Source organism: Carassius gibelio, chromosome B20 (genome assembly GCF_023724105.1).
Source record: "Carassius gibelio isolate Cgi1373 ecotype wild population from Czech Republic chromosome B20, carGib1.2-hapl.c, whole genome shotgun sequence".
NCBI classification, from domain to species: Eukaryota; Metazoa; Chordata; class Actinopteri; order Cypriniformes; family Cyprinidae; genus Carassius; species Carassius gibelio.
Window position 1 is genome coordinate 15,439,092 of NC_068415.1, and position 17,895 is coordinate 15,456,986.

General features: G+C 36.5%; 1 protein-coding gene across 1 annotated transcript in view; it reads left to right on the forward strand.

Annotated features, from left to right (window-relative positions):
• The window catches only part of daam1b (dishevelled associated activator of morphogenesis 1b), a 57,468-nt gene that overhangs the window by 19,969 nt on the left and 19,604 nt on the right, over positions 1-17,895 (forward strand). Inside the window, 12 exon segments of the mRNA XM_052586337.1 lie at positions 10,782-10,853; positions 11,431-11,525; positions 14,057-14,390; positions 14,483-14,593; positions 14,740-14,843; positions 14,943-15,009; positions 15,505-15,622; positions 15,820-15,958; positions 16,148-16,206; positions 17,020-17,207; positions 17,312-17,482; positions 17,484-17,624. Coding sequence (XP_052442297.1) covers positions 10,782-10,853; positions 11,431-11,525; positions 14,057-14,390; positions 14,483-14,593; positions 14,740-14,843; positions 14,943-15,009; positions 15,505-15,622; positions 15,820-15,958; positions 16,148-16,206; positions 17,020-17,207; positions 17,312-17,482; positions 17,484-17,624 — 1,599 coding nt within the window.

Genomic DNA, 17,895 nt, shown 5'->3' on the forward strand with positions numbered 1-17,895 from the left:
TGTGTGTGTGTGTGTGTGTGTAGGTGGGTAGGTGGGTGAGTGTTAAACCCTCTTATCCTCGGTTGAAAGTTTGGTGAACTAGATTATACTGTCATCCTGTCAGAACGGTGTTTAAACATCTCATATATCAAAGTGCTTAACATAATCACCTCTCTGTCTGAAAGAAACTGATTCTGGGTTAATTAATGCCCCTTATCTCTGCTTTAAAATGGCTAATCTGTTAAATGTTTCCATTAATCTTTTCATTGACAAATTAAGTGTCAGCAAAGTTTTAGATTTTAACTGACATGTTAGACTTCTTAGCAGATGCTTTCAAACGAAAGCAACCTAAAAGAGTGCATGCGTCTCTTTAGGATACCCAGTTTGTTGCTGCAGAGAGAGTTTGGTAGTGTCTCAGTCAGCCTGTTTCCTTTCGTTACATTCATCAACATTTGAGAACCAAACAAATGATGATTCACAAAAGCTACTTTCCGCTTGAGAAATGCTCTACTTTACTTGTATCTATACAAACTAAGCATAACAAAAGCTTGTTTTGACTTTTTGGTAAGTTTAGTTTAGTTTAGTTTTGTTGGCCAGGAGAGCTACCATAATATATATATTTTCATTATTTAAGATAATTTCTTTCTATCTCAATTATTATTTCCAAAGCCTTCTTTAAAGGGTTAGTTCATCCAAAAATGAAAATTATGTCATTAATAACTCACCCTTATGCTGTTCCAAACATGTAAGACCTCCGTTTATCTTCGGAACACAGTTTAAGATATGTTTAACATATTTTAGATTTAGTCCGAGAGCTCCCAGTCCCTCCATTGAAGCTGTGTGTACGGTCTACTGTCCATGTCCAGAAAGGTAATAAAAACATCATCAAAGTAGTCCATGTGACATCAGAGGGTCCGTTGGAATTTTTTGAAGCATCGAAAATACATTTTGGTCAAAAAATGGCAAAAACCGATGACTTTATTCAGCATTGTCTTCTCTTCCGTGTCTGTTGTGAGAGAGAGTTCAAATCAAAGCAGTCTGTATATCCGGTTAGCGAACGAATCATTCAGTTCACCAAATAAAACTGAATCGTTTTAAACGATTCGCTTCTCTAATACGCATTAATCCACAAATGACTTCAGCTGTTCACTTTTTTTAATGTGGCTGACACTCCCTCTGAGTTAAAACAAACCAATATCCCAGAGTAATTCATTTACTCAAACAGTACACTGACTGAACTGCTGTGAAGAGAGAACTGAAGATGAACACCGAGCCGAGCCAGATAACGAACAATAGACTGACTCGTTCACGAGTGAAGAGCCGTTTCTGCCAGACGCGTCCGATTCGTGAACCGAGGAGCTGATGATACTGCGCATGTGGGATTCAGCGTGAAGCAGACCGACACACAGAGCGTCTGAACTGAACTGATTATTTTGGTGTTTGATTCTGAACTGATTCTGTGCTAGTGTTATGAGCGCTGGTAAACCGAAGGCTTGAATCAAAGGCAATCATAGCAAATGATGTCATTACATCGAGCGCAAAAGAACCGGTGAACCGTTTTCTTCAACCGATTTATTGAATCGAACGGTCCGAAAGAACTACTGGTGATCCGAACACCGTTTGAGTACATGAATTACTACAGGATATTGGATATCGTTTTTGCCATTTTTGGACCAAAATGTATTTTCGATACTTCAAAAAATTCCAACGGACCCTCTGATGTCACATGGACTACTTTGATGATGTTTTTCTTACCTTTCTGGACATGGACAGTATACCGTACACACAGCTTCAATGGAGGGACTGAGAGCTCTCCGACTAAATCTAAAATATTTTAAACTGTGTTCTGAAGATAAACGGAGGTCTTACATGTTTGGAACAGCATAAGGGTAAGTTATTAATGACATAATTTTCATTTTTGGGCGAACTAACCCTTTAAGCTATTGTTTTATTATATGCTAAATATTCTTAACAAAACAAAGGATATATGAAAAACCTGGATATATGAGACAATTCAATTTTAACCTAAAGGGGTTATATCATGGATTTTTTTATTATTATTATTAAAATATGTTCCTTGAGGTTTACTTAAAATCTTTAAAAAACAAAACGACCTGTTTCAAGGGGCGTGTACTTTAAGGCTTGCCAGTAATTGGCCACTGTTATGATTGGCTAATGTTATTGCATAGGAAAACAGTATCAATGCCCCCTCACTATTGCGTGTGGGTGTTTTGACAACATGATCAACATGAAATGGTCATTTCCAGACAAAGCATTATGAAATCATTTACTTACAGTGTGATGCAGCTGCAGTCAGATGTACTACTGTTTCATCTTTCAACAAATGTTTCTTTGTGAACTCTCCATGACACTGTGCCTCGTTTACAAAACAATATGCACCAATCACTCCTCTGACATGATCCGGGATGTTACTCAAAGTGAACTGTCCACTTGTTCCTTTATGCTGGGATTCTTCTGAGTTCTGTACAAGGACTGAGTGAGCTGTTTAAACCAAACTCGTCAATTTTGTGCTACTGACGACAGGCTCAACTGCGTGGACTATGTCAGAAAGCGAACTCTCATCTGTATACTGTATCCAGTGTAGACAAGATAGCGGCTGTGATTGTAATTTCTATTTGCTTTTGATGCAATGTGACACTCGATTTAGCATAATCAAGTGACTGAATGCCAGTGTGCGGGGCCTATGGTGAGACAAAAATGTTTGTGCACCGGTGATGTCACCCCTTCAGGATTCAGTCTTGATTATTCAGTCTTGCAATGGAACAGAAGAAATGACTCTGTCCATATTGTTTTTTGCCGTACACGAGGCCATCGCATGGGTCTGTTGTTACCACTGTGTGATTCAGTCAGTTTCCTCTATCGTAGTGTTTTTTTAACAAGCAAATCCTGTTTTATGAAACCACACTTACAGTATTCATTTTTACTGGACGCCGCTGCATGTTTAGGTATGCAGGAGACAGTGGGGCCAAGTCATACCATTTATCCTCCATGACCTAATGGAGTGCAGAGAGCAGAGAAATGCCAGTTTGTGTCTGAGTTCATTAATGACATCCAACCCTCCATGATGCCACAAACATAAACTCATGCCAGACTGTTCTTCCCGTGTGAATCCATGTGTTTAACTCAAGACAGCACGAGCACTGAAACATGAAGCACACACACAGACAGTGGGTGGTCGATGGTTACCTGCCAGTAATGTGACAGCAATACAGTCAGGGTGATAGAAAGCACACGGAAGTGACAAAATCCTGCAGGTCTATAAACTGCAGGCACTTTGATTGTTCTTAGTTTAATGTTGATACTGAAGTCTAAAGACCCAGTGACTCAGTAAGCACACAGTAGCTGCATCTGAAAGTGCTGAACTGCATTTACTAAAATGGTTAATAACACTTGTTCTGTAAGTGTGCTTGTGCATAGTATGAATACAGTCTGGACATACTGTATTCGCCATGCTGGAATTGTCATGTGACCTACAACGTCAGCTGATGTTCCCTGATATGTACAATACATCACCTTCTCTGGGATAGTAAAAGGTTAGATGTGCGCTTCAGTATCTCAGTGAAAGCAGCACATCAGCTAGGTATTTTTGAATTTATTAATAACTATTTATATTTGGACATGCTAATGATTTGATGTATGTCTTTTTGCACACTATAGTGGAATAATTTAAGAGTAGTAGGAGATATTTAGGACATAAGGAGGATGTTGTATGAAAAAACATATTTTTAGTCAATCTCTTCAAGACAGACTTTTCAGGATAGGAGATGGACTAAAAATGAACTCCCAATAAAAAGTTACAATAAAAAGTGATGTAAAAAATAATTTTGAGTTGAGTTTATTTATTAATGGGTAACATCTCTATTGAGAGAAGTTTTACCATTTTATTACAACATTTAGCCACTTTTTATTAATATTTAAATATTTAATTCTTGTACAAGAACTACAATCATTACAACATACAACATACTACAAAACAGTTAATAATTACTCACCCTCATGTCATTCCAAACTCTTAAGACCTTTCGTTTATCTTCGGAACACAAATTCAGATATTTTTGAGGAAATCCGAGAGCTTCTGACCCTGAAGAAAATAAATTGTTAAATAAATTAGTTATTTTTGTTTTCTTTGCACACAAAAATTTGAAAAACTAATGTCACGTGGACTATTTTAACTATGTCCTTTGTGGCACATTTGTGGGCCTTGAACTTTTATGCAGAGTCAGAAAGCTCTCGGATTTCATAAAAAATATCTTAATTTGTTCCAAAGATGAACAAAGGTCTTACGGGGTTAGAACCACATGAGGGTGAGTAACTTTGAATTAATTTAACAACATATTTGCATGTTCAGAGTTCTCTAAAGTTGGTTATGAGATAAGAGTCACATGACAGCTCGCAAGGAAATAAAATATTTATTTCTATTAAGTGTTTTATTTTGAGTTGTTTTTAAAAGATTATTTATTTTAATTTTGTATTTTAATTTTAATTTTTAATTATTAGCTTTTCATCAACTCCAATGTAGCACCAGGGGATCACAAACCCCAGTTTATAAAGCTTGCCATAATCAGTCTCTGTCTGTCTGATATTGCTCAGTTGAATTGAATTTTAAAATGGGTTGAAAGACAAATAATTATCCATTACTGCCTATTACGATTAATATCTATCTATTACGATTAATAAAAAATAAAAAAACTGATATTGTCCGACAAGTGATATGGAGCAGATACAGTATATTGTGCACTTCTTGTCTTTAACTAATACAGTTTCAGAGTTATTCTCTAGATACGTGATATGAGAGTTTTTTTTTCTTTTCAGCTTCAGCACAATGAAGGTAAAGGAATCTCCCCCCGATTGATATACCATAACATGATACATTAAAAGAAAGTGCCCCACAGAGATTTCCTTAGATGTTCTTATCTTTGAGTTGTGGTGGTTCAAAAGCTGGTATTGGTTACAGGTCGGCCATCTGTCTGGCCATGACATCTTTTCTTGTATAGCCATATATGCTGCGTCCCAATTACAGACCTAATTACTCATTGTCATGGGACACCGAGCCAAAAGAGAGTATGACGTGATGTAGGGCATTCAAAATTGTCTTTTGACTTCTAGTTTTAGTGATGAGAAGCTCTTTATATATATATATATATATATATATATATATATATATATATATATATATATATATATATATATAAATGTTTGGTAAATGACCTGCTTTCTGACCTGATCCTTGTTTTTGGACGCGTATCAGAGCGCGCGGTTGGCCAGATTGGGATGCCGTTTCTTTGTTTTGATAAGTGTCTTTCAGCCACATTTAATTTTCGCTCTACTTGCATGAGGAGGTCATGCTCCATGATTCAACACATGGAACCAATGAAAAAGATTTAAGACGGTGAGCGGATGGAGGAGATTAAGGAAGAATATGTCTGTCGTGAGACGGCCCGTGGCTGTGCAACAGCATTCATGCAGACTCAGCACAGTGCCCAGCCTGGGACTTGTAAAACAGGGGCTTGGCGCTCTTCCCCAGGGCTTCAGACTGGGATAGGAGGGTGGAAGGATAAGGGAAGCAGTGGTTGGTCCAAAGCAAACAGGAAGGCCTCCATTTGCAGGTGCAGATTATGTTATCTGCAAGGTCTGGGGGCTTTTGATAGGTCTGTCAACCCTGGGAAACAGCACTCACAGCAGTCATCTCTTTTATTACATTCTATTTTCACATATTTATAAGGTGCTGGACTGTTAATGCAATATGTTCATTTATGAATAATATCTTAAAAATACACTACTATTCAAACATCTGCAGTCGGTAAGAATACGTTTAATACTTGTATTCAGGAAGGGTGCCTTAAATTGATCAAAGTTCACATTTAGAGCAAGGACAATAATAGAAGTAACTTTTATTTCAAATAAATGCTGTTCTTTTGAATTTTATATTCATCAAATAATCCGAAAAGAATGTGTTATGGTTTCGACTGATATTGAGCAAAAAAACTAGTTTCAACATTGTTAATATTATATAAAAAATGTCAAAAATGTTTCTCTCTTAGATCAGAATTTTATTGCTTGACAAGATAAAGCTCAAAAACTGGCGTCCTCCAAACTTCGCTACATTAGTTTCTTTGGAGTTTAACGTTAAATCCTTATTTGGTCAGATGATCTGGTTCAATAACTGTGCACATTGTACTTTATGATATATGAACCTGTCACAAAATGCAGGCTCTGCAAAAAGGTAGTTATTGCCGGATGGGGCAGTAAAATATTTTTTTTTAAAGACGGCAAACGCACACCCCTGGCGAGAAAGCAGCATGTGCAGTTGCTCATTTCACAATCTAAACAAATACTGTATATGTCGGTGTAATTTCAAAGGTCATATAGAATTTGTAAAACTTAGTTCTGACTGTTTTTGGCACACAAAAAAAACTATACTAACTTTATAAATGTACTAAAAGAAGAAATAAAATGATAAAAAAGTAAAATAAATAAAGAAAGAAAGAAAAAGGGTAGATATTAGATTTTTTTTTTAAGAAAAAAATTAATAATTTTAGAAATTAAATATAAGAAAAAGTTTTTTTTTAAGCTGCAAATAGTATGTGAAGGCCAGTCATATCAAAGATAAGTTACATAATCCTGCACTGTATGAAGAGTTTTATAGTATTTTTATGTGCAGTTGTTAGTTTTGAGGGTCAGAAAAGTGCTTAAAAATGGTCACACATTTCAGGGAAAACACACTATGTACATAATTTGTGCTTTTGAAGTAATGAAAGCATCTTTTGTGCCTCTTTGGTGCTTCTGGAAGGAGAACAGGACAGTATAGTGCTCTTATGACCCCTGTAAAGGGCAAGGGCTATTTTAAGTTTGATTCCCAAACTGTTTTGCTGACGTTTCTTTCTATACGTTGTGCTGAGCACAGTGATTATTCACCTGTGCCCTGAACTAAATGTCTAGGTGCGCTCAGGTGTGCAGGCTCTGCTGGATTCAAACCAAAGCTTGAGGAATGATATCAACTGTCCTGCTTCTAGCAAAGGACAATTAAGAATAGACAGTCTGGATATTCATCTGACTCTCCTCAATTGTCCCCATTGTGGAAAAATAAACATCTGTAATCAGAGCTCTCTGATTTCTACAAAATAAATTGATGCCATTGATGCCATTGTAAGAACACTCTCTATCTGAATGCATGAAGAGGAATAGTCTTGGACTCATTTGTTTTTTAGGTCAGGGGCTATCAAGCTTTTTGCCAGAGTTTCTTGGGCAGTGGGCCAACATATACTTAGTCAAGTGGGTTCAATCGAGCAGACCGAGTCTCTGACCGGCTGCTGTCTGGCAGATGTGAAAGATTAGACCTGGAGCGCTGCATTCAACATTGACCGTTTCAATCCGAGTTATAAATATAATCAATGCATAAATCTGAATATTGCAAAAAAAATAATTGCTAATAAATCAGCATTTTTATTGTCTGAAATAATTTAATTGGTGTTTGCAACAATAAAAACCTTTATATTCATCCGGAAGAAGGAGGCAGGAACCGGCGGACAATCAAAATGACATTTTAATAGTTCAAAATAAACACAAAACATCGCATCAGCCCCTCACGGACGACTGATGCGCGCAAATAAAAACCAAAACACAACTAAAAGCCCAGGCCTGGTCCTCTCTCGTCCTTCACTATCGTCGCTCCAGTTTTATATCCTTCCATCTCCTACGTGGGACTCGAGACCGGCGGTGGGTCGCAGGTGTCGCTGATTTCCCAATCATTCCACCGGCCTCACTCCTTGTTCCCACGTCCCTCTGCCCCGCCCCACTCGCCACAGTGTTATTAATTTAGCTCTTTTGTTCCATTGACTTCCATTTATACACTTGCGAATGTGGGAGACAGGAGACGTAAGCTCATTTAAATTTCAGTGCATTCCAAAGTTCAAGTTCGGTGTTCATATGACAAGAAGATGAGTGTCAAATTCAAGATTGGTATGATGTATTAGCGGAATTAAACTTTTTTTTTTTTTTACTTCATGATTGGAGCAATGCAGTGAAGTAAAGTAAAATTATGTATTATATGCTGTTTGATTTGTATAGGTGCCAGTGAACGAGATGTCATATTGTGAGCATTGCAGTGTCCATAGAAATTATTTGTACACAAATTCTAGCATGACCGTGAACATCCGGTGTGATAAACATTTTAATTTGAATGTATGGATTTTGCATGCCATCAAAGATAGTTTTTGCAACAAGGTTTTTAATTTCTAAACTCTTTTCCATTGCATTGCAAAAAAAAACTGGCAATTTTTTTTTTCAGTTTTGGTCACATGCCTAGAGCCGCTGCTGTAAAATGACAACTATTTTGCTAAATGATCTTTGAATCATGTTTCTGTACTCTTGTATTAGGTGTTTTTTGATAAACATCATAACAAATACAGAAATTTGACTGGCGGTTTGAAATCACGTAAATGCTGTCCGACTTCCTTTCTTCTCTATGACAAGTGAGTCTAAAATGGAAAATTGTGCAGCGCTGCTTTTTGTACCAGGGTAACCAGGGTATTTCTACTTAAAAAAGCAACGTGTTGTCAGAAAGTGAAATTGCATTTTCATTCAGTTTGTCTGCCATTTTTTGCACATTGTTCTGAACAGAAAACCACACTGAATTTTCATACAGAACATTGTTTTTGGTGTGAATAGGCGTTTATTTTATTTTTTTCTATCCAGCATTTTTTTGTGTGATATTTGAAAATATGCTGGCTAGTCTCACTTGACTCCTTTGAAGAATTGAGATTGTTCAGCTCTTTTTTTGGTGGTTATTTAAAAAGATTGCTTTAAACTGCTTGTTGAGACTTGTCAGTTAGGTATTTGCAGATCTTTGGGCTGATTCATCTTCCTGTTAACTGATTTCTTGAAATTGCAATTATCTGAACTGAACACACTGAAGCACGGCTGGTTCCTAGAAAGAGCGTCTCTCTAAACCAACAACATCAACAGTCGTTATGACATGTCTGTCTGAGAATGAAGTGCTCATGGGATAAGAGCAGAGGAAAGTCCGAACACAGCATGAGCATGAGGCCTGCCAGAGATCCACAATAATGCTTTACTCATTAAGGCCAAATGGTGAGTGGGGAGTTGAGAAGAAATATGCTGGCCGGTGGAAGATCAGGGGTCTCAGGCCGGCATCCAAAACTCCCCACTCGTCTGAAGTCCGAACAGATGCCCGTTTGTAAGATGCCATCATCTCCCAAAAGACTTGGCAGAGCCGGGTGTGAAACATCCCACGCAGTTGCTGCAAAGGAGCTCATTGTTATGCCAGATTTTTTCCTTTCCTGTGTGTTCGGTGTACATAAGCTACAATTAAACTCTCTATTAGTGGCCATGTGGGCAGCCAGTGCTTGTTTTGAGAAGGAAGTCGACACACTTCACAAGTTCCACTCGTTTCTGATTCATTACTCCCTATGTAGCTCCATGCTTTCTGTCTTGTCTTCTCAATCATACTGCATTTTCAGCTCTTCAGAGCTTGCTAATGCGGCATTGGCTCAATCTGGGATGTGTGTTGTTTCTCTAGTGTCTGTGAATCTCTGCTGGCCTACTTAAAGTGTGTGCTATTTCTGAGCGTGATGTTCTGTTTCAAACCGACTTTTTCTGAGTCTGTATGTTTGGGAAGGTGTGTACATGTGATGTTCACCTGGGAACATACGCAGTGTGCATCTAATTGCATGTTTGATTTTCTTTGGTTATATAGGAGTAATAAATGTTATTTAAAGAAAAACACAACTATTTTTGAAAGTAGGCAAATTTTCCAACAAAAACATTGTGTACTAAGACCGATGAAAAAATTAAAGTTGTTATTTTCTCGGCTGATATGGTTAGGAGCTATACCCTCATTCTGGCGTAATAATCAAGGAACTTTGCCATGGGTGCAACAGGCACAATGATATTATTATATTAAAGTGCTGCGTAATATCACTGCTCCTGCTGCACCCATGGCAAAGTTCCTTGATTATTACGCCACAGCTTTTCATTTTCCATCAGTCATATTACACGATGTAACTACAGAAGAGTCAAATTTTAGATAGGAAAAATATTGAAACTCTTTGGTCATTATTGAGCTAGATGCTAATGGTCTAATCAGATTCAATGATCTATGCTAAGCTAAGGTAAATGTGCTACGCCATACCCGGAGATCGGCTGAATGGATTCGAAAATAGTAAAACTCAACTGTTTAACTCTAGGGGAGTTGGAAAATTACCGTTTTCAAAAATAGTGGTGTGTTCCTTTAAGTGAAATGAGATATGAAATAAATCCCAGCTCCATCAAACTTCTAAGAAATTATATGAAAAAAAAAAAAAAAAACAGATTAATAAATGCCTCTCAGATAAGCCAATTCATGCTGAATATTTGGTTTCACACAACTGGCCGGTATCAAAATAAGATCTTTTCAAGATAAAGATCATTTTTTATTGCTGCGGACTCAGGAACGTCTAATTCCCACTGAAGTGTCCAAATTATGTCATTCTCAATAACATTCCGAAACCACACATTCCTTCCCAGCTCATTCCCAATATGTTGTTTTACATTCATCTATTCCCAGTGTCATGTTCCTGTTGTGTGGGCTCTGATCGGTGTGTACACACATCTCGTGTCCCGGCAGAGGGCAGAGGGCAGAGGGCAGCGTGGATTAATGACGTGTGCTTGAAGTGAAAACAAGAGCTGTGTTTATGTTTGGTTTTTTTTATATACTCATGCAGACATGCTTAAACTAATGTCTCTTAATTCTGTCCCTTTTAATCCATTTATTTTTCTTTCAGGAACAAGAGGAGAATAAAGGTGCTACTAGCTGGCCAGAGTACTACATTGACCAGCTCAATTCAATGGCAGCTGTAAGTAATTCTTTTTTGAAGACTTTTCTTTGTGCTTTAACATTCATGAACTTGTCTTCTATTAATTATACATTTTACATTGCCATTGAACCTTGAGGACTTAAAGGGATTGCTCAACCAAAAATGTAAATTATGTCATTAATTACTCACCCTCATGTCGTTAAAAACATGTAAGACATTGGTTCATCTTCAGAACGCAAATTAAGATATTTTTGATGAAATCTGAGAGCTTTCTGACCCTTCATAGAAAGGGTCTTACCATGTTCAAGGCCCAGAAGGTACCAAGAACAATGACAAAATAGTCCATGTGACATCAGTGAACATGGTAGGACCCTCGCTGCCTGTGGAGAGTCAAAAAGCAGAAATAAAAAAATCTTAATTTACGTTCTGTAGATGAACGAAGGTCTTACGGCTTTGAAACAACATGAGGAGTTATAACGTCATGAGGGTGAGTAATTGATGACAGAATCTTCATTTTCATTCATCTCTATAAAACACATGATATGTAATATCCATGGTTAGAAATGTATATAACATGTCTAAGCATCTAGTGTAAGAAAGGTAATCTCTTTTACAGAGGAAAACACTTTTGGCCTTGGAGAAGGAAGAAGAGGAGGAACGGAACAAAACTATTGAAAGCCTGAAAACGGCACTGCGGACACAACCTATGAGGTCTGCACATTGTAACAAAAATAAATAGTCGTTATCAAATATAAGTCTCTAAATTTGTATTTTATCACTTATATAATAATACAAATGTTCCTTTTACATAGTAGCAGTTAAAATATTTATTGTAGTCTAAATCTCAACTTGTAACATCAATGTAATTAAATTAAATATAAAACAAGCTATTTGTCACTGCCAGGACATTAACGTTTTTATAGAAAATATTTTATATTTTGTTATAGAAAAACAAGTTATGCTATGAGTACAGAGCCTCGATCATAACATTATAACAGGTAACTTCCTATTAAAGACCTGCACGATCGCGGGACCCATCGCAGCAGAGTGTGGCGCAGGACGACACTTGATGGGAGGGAAGAGACCTGTGTGTGCAGGATGCGGGAGAATAATTAGTGGGTGTGCTCACACTAGGCAATCTTAACTATGCCAGAGCGCATTTGACCCCCAAAACCTGGTTCGTTTGACTAGTGTAATCGTTCTGTTTAAAAGGCCCTGGCTCGGTTGGAAGAGGTGCACAAGAGCGCGGTTCAGTTATATATAGATCAGTGAGTGTGAGAAAAAAACTGTGTTAACGCGCGTTAAAATAATTGCCTGCGTTAATCAATTAATGCATTAACACGATAGTAATGTGTTAACTTGCCAAGCCCTGATACATTTACACGTACCGTATTTTTCGGACTACAAGTCGCACCTGAGTATAAGTCGCATCAGTCCAAAAATACGTCATGATGAGGAAAAAAACATATATAAGTCGCACTGGACTATAAATCGCATTTATTTAGAACCAAGAACCAAGAGAAAACATTACCATCTATAGCCACGAGAGGGCGCTCTATGTGTTCAGTGTAGACTAAAGGAGCACTGAGCAGCATTAGAGTGCCCTCTCGCGGCTGTAGATGGTAACGTATTCTCTTGGTTCATCTCTCTCGGTGCATGTCAAATTCATTTTGATAATTAAGTCACACCTGACTATAAGTCGCAGGACCAGCCAAACTATGAAAAAAAGTGCAACTTATAGTCCGGAAAATACGGTATATATAAATTGGAATATATTGAAATAATTTCTGAGAATCATGTGACACTGAAAACAGGAGTAATGAAAAATTCAGCTTTGCCATCACATATTACATTTGAAAATCTATTAAAATAGAAAAAGTTATTTTGAATTTGAACAATATTACACAATATACCTTTTTTACTGTAAAACAAAATAAAGACTTGGTGAGCATAAGAGACCTATTTTGTAAACAAAAATAGAAAACATTTTGGTTCACCTTATATCTCAAATGTCCATATTTCTCACTGAAAGTAAAATAAAAAACACAAACAAACAAAAGCTTACATTATTGCTATTACTTGAAGATGTGGACAGCTGTCTCAGGGCAGTAGTTTAACACGTCAATGATTTTTCCATTGGCGAGCACCTCACTTTGTTATTAAACAAACGCTTCCCTTATGGTGTGTGCTTTGGGTCTAATTATGCAAATGAGATTACTTTCATCACACACATGCTCACAAACACATGTGTTTGATTAGTGGTTCCTGCATTCACCGTTTGATCCTGGGGTCACAGGTCATCAGCACTGACCTCTGCAGGGCTCGGGTCAAAGCACTCCACCCCTCTCTGTGCCTAATGACATTCAGGCTGCATATCAAACCATTCCATTCACAGCTTAAGGCAATTGTATTTAAAGTTGAGTGCTTTATTGGGGTTATAAATCAGGCTAGCTACTGATGTGATATATTATTTCACATTCATCACCTCCTTGTGGAGTCAATCATTTTCAGATTTACAAATAGTTTTCAGAGCCATGGCCTAGCGGTTAACACACATGCTTGGTTTGGTGCTCATGTTGCAAATTTACTGTGGGTTTGAATCCAACCCATGTCATGTGGCGATCCCATATCCTCCCCATCATTTCCTGTCATCTCTTCACCTTTTCTAATAAATAAAATGAAACTTTTATGTAAAAATGTATAATATCTACATTTATTGAAATATATACATTTATTTAAATATGTACTTTTATAAAAACAAAATGATATAAAAATTAAATTGTTAGTTATTCTAGATTCCTCTGTTTTCATTCATAAGACAAGAAATTGAGAAATTAGAGAAAAAGACATTAGGTATGTTTTCTAATATGAAATATGTATATATATAAAATTTCTCTTATGGAGGTCCAATCTTTCAGAAATGTAAAATAAATAAAGTTAAAATAATAAATAAGGGGCAAAAATAAATAAATAAATACAGGACTAAATTTAATTAGAAATGTATTATATTTATATTTTAAGTATTTTTATTTATTTGTTTATTTATTCATTTTTCTGTATTGGTAAGAAAAATGATATGATAACTTTCAACAAAAGCATTGCAAGTGGACATCTAATAAAAAAAAGAAAAAAGAAAAATATGAAAACATCTATGATATGGCAGCTTTAAAGTTAAAGCTTTTTTTTTCTATCGTAACTTTTGAGAAAGCTCTTTAACCAACAGCTGAAATCATTCCTTATAGGTTTGTAACACGGTTCATCGATATGGACGGCCTGACATGCATCTTGAACTTCCTGAAGAGCATGGATTATGAGACCACCGAGTCTCAGATCCACACTTCCCTCATCGGCTGCATCAAAGCCCTGATGAACAACTCCCAGGGTCGCGCTCACGTGCTCTCTCACTCCGAGAGCATCAACATCATCGCTCAGAGTCTGGCCACCGAGAACATCAAGACCAAAGTGGCGGTGCTGGAGATCATGGGTGCTGTGTGTTTAGTGCCGGGAGGCCACAAGAAGATTTTGGAGGCCATGCTGCACTATCAAAAGTTCGCTTGTGAGCGCACACGATTTCAGGTGGGCTGCTTTGTTTATAGCATGATAAAATGTCAATGAAAGTCTGTTTCAGGATAAATGTTGATCCCATTACCATCTTTCTTTTGTCTCAGACATTGTTGAATGATCTGGACAAAAGCACAGGACGGTACAGGGACGAGGTCAGCCTGAAAACGGCGATTATGTCCTTCATTAATGCTGTTTTAAGCCAAGGAGCTGGTGAAGTAAGACATTTTGGTTGCGTGCACACTATTTTAACACATCTTAATTTACTCTGTCCAGATCTGTGCTTTAATATATAAATATCTACCTAAATAAGTCTCCTATCTGCCCTTGGAGGAATAGTTGATCAGTAAGTGTTCTCTCGTAGGCCAGTCTTGAGTTCCGGGTTCATTTGCGATACGAGTTCCTCATGCTGGGGATTCAGCCCATCATCGACAAACTCAGGTCACATGAAAACTCTACTTTAGACAGGTAAGGGCCACAATCTCTAACTTGAGCTTTATTAATGGAGTCTTATCAGCAGATGTGAGCATCTTGATTTTGCTGTTTCTCTTTTTTTTGTCTCCTCAGGCATTTAGATTACTTTGAGATGCTGAGAAATGATGATGAGCTCACATTATCCAGACGGTTTGAGTCTGTGAGTAGATAAAACAATTATATTTCTAATAATGGCCTTATTTTAGGTATCGATATATTGTTTAAAATATAAAAAAATATGATGAAATTATATATGAATATATATATATATATATATATATATATATATATATATATATATATATATATATATATATATATATATATATATATATATATATCGTTTTTGTTTACATAATATATGTATGTGTACTGTGAATATTTATTATGTATATATAAATACACACACATACAGTATATACAGTATTTTGAATGCAATTGTATATTTATATTTTATATTATATATAAATATATTTAATATATAAACATGTCATATCTTTCTTAAATAAATACATGCATGTGTTTGTATTTATATATTCAGAATAAATATACACAGTAAACACACATATTATGCAAACAACATTTTTCTTTTGGATTGTTTACCAGCACTAATATATTTATTTATATTTATATATCTATTTATAATTTTTTTCAGATGCATATAGACACGAAGAGTGCGACACAAGTTTTCGAGCTTGTACGGAAGAAGCTGGCTCACACAGATGCATATCCGCACTTTATGTCTATTCTTCACCATTGCCTGCTCATGCCTCGTGAGTGTTTACCTTATTGTTAAGATTTTCTTAGTTTTTAACTGAAACAACGCTATGCAGACTTTTTCCACCAAATGCTATAAATGAAGAATGATGCAAAAGCTATTCAGTTTAATGCCACAAATGACCAGTCAGAATTAAGTATTTATTATATATAATTAATTGAATTACATGTTTGAATCTGCACTTTGTTTTAGACAAGAGAAGTGGGAACACAGTGCAGTACTGGCTGCTCCTGGACCGCATTGTCCAACAGATGGTCCTGCAGAATGACAAAGGTCACGACCCTGATGTCACGCCATTAGAAAACTTCAATGTAAAGAATGTGGTTCGAATGTGAGTTTGCATCTTTTTTCAGGCAACTTTATAATAATTGATTTGCTTTGGCATCCATATGTTACTGTAGTGTATTTATAGAAGATGTAGTTTTTTTTAATGCCCTCATTAAGTCTTTGCCAAATAAATCATGATCTGTACTGAAATAATGAGTTTTTCCCTTAAATCACATCACTTACCCTTTTTCAGGCTTGTCAATGAAAATGAAGTGAAACAGTGGAAGGAACAGGCAGAAAAAATGCGCAAAGGTCAGCACATGTTGTACACATTGATGTTTCTTTTACAAGAGACTGCATTATAGCATTAAGATTAAATCCTTTGTAACAGTTAATGCATTCACTTTAAGTAGGGATTCAAATTCTGATTTAACGATTAAAAATGTCTTTGGCAACCTATAAATTATAACTTCAGAAACTAAATTTCATGTGGATTTTAATGACTACAATGTTAAATGATGTCATGTAACTATTTATCTATTCATTTTAGCATTTTATAAAAATGTTTGTTTAATTGCATTTGTTTTTATTTTTTATTTCTTGAAACTATTATTGCTGTACTTTTAAGAATTGAATTAAATATACATTTTTTTATTTGTTAAGTTATTCATTCATTCTTCAGATTAGTTATTTTTTATTTTGTGCATTTTATTTATTTTTCATTTATTCATTTATTTATTTATTTGTATGCACTTTTTTCTCATTTTTATCAGTTCATGTAGAAATTATCACTCTGATTAAACAACAATGTAAAATGTCATCAAACTTATAAATTACATCTTGAAAATTTATCAGTGAATGACTTTATTATGACCATCATGATGACACGTAGAAGTGAATTAATATAAAAAATATGGCATCTATTTGACATTATAAGCATTTCCATATGAAGTAATCATTTCTAAAAATGAGAACATCATCAGATCAGAATAGATTCTCAAAGTTGTTGTCTCTACTTATGTTAATTCATTTTTCTATATTTCAGTTTGCTTTAGTTGGCCGTAATGCAGTGTCTTTATTGTAGAGACATATAACATTTTGACCTTTAACCTCTTTGTCCTGTAGACCAACATGAGCTTCAACAGAAGATGGAAAAGAAGGAGCGAGAATGTGATGCAAAAACCCAGGAGAAGGAGGAGATGATGCAAACGCTCAACAAGATGAAAGAGAAGCTAGAAAGAGAAATGGGGGAACATAAACTAGTCAAGCAGCAGGTGGCAGAAATGACTTCCAGACTACATGACCTCAGCACGGTATGCTGATGATGTCACGGATATTGAAAATAAAAGTAATACAAAACCATGTAAACGTCCTTTTACAAAAGCTGACCACTGTTCATCCCTTTTGTATTTATTAGAGACAAGTAGCCAGTGTTCCCGGAGGTCCTCCCATCCCTGGTCCTCCAGGTGGCCCTCTCTTGCCCCCTCCACCTCCTCCACCTCCACCGGGTGGCATGATGCCGCCTCCACCACCTCCTCCCCCGGGCAGTGCTATGATGCCACCGCCTCCACCACCTCCCCCTGGCGCCCCCCCCGCCGCCCCCTGGACATCCTCCTTTCGGTGTAGCTCCGCCTCCGCCAGGAGCTCCCGTGGGACCGTCCCTGAAGAAGAAAAACATTCCTCAGCCGTCCAATCCACTCAAGTCCTTCAACTGGGCCAAGCTGTCTGAGGTGAGACTGGCATGGATTAGAGGAGCGGACTGGCTCATCCTGACACTCACAGACACTAAAATCTGTCTCTTAAGCCTCCACTTTTAATCAAGAAACACTTTTGGAAGTCAAGTGACACAAATTGGTGTCAAACCTGTCTTAAATTTTCCCAAGCTGTCAGCATTTGTCACATGGGTAGAGGACTAGATCTATCATTTTTAATGCCATGAAGCTATTTTTATATTACATTTTTAATAGTATGTTTATTTATTTACATTTAAATTTAATAAAT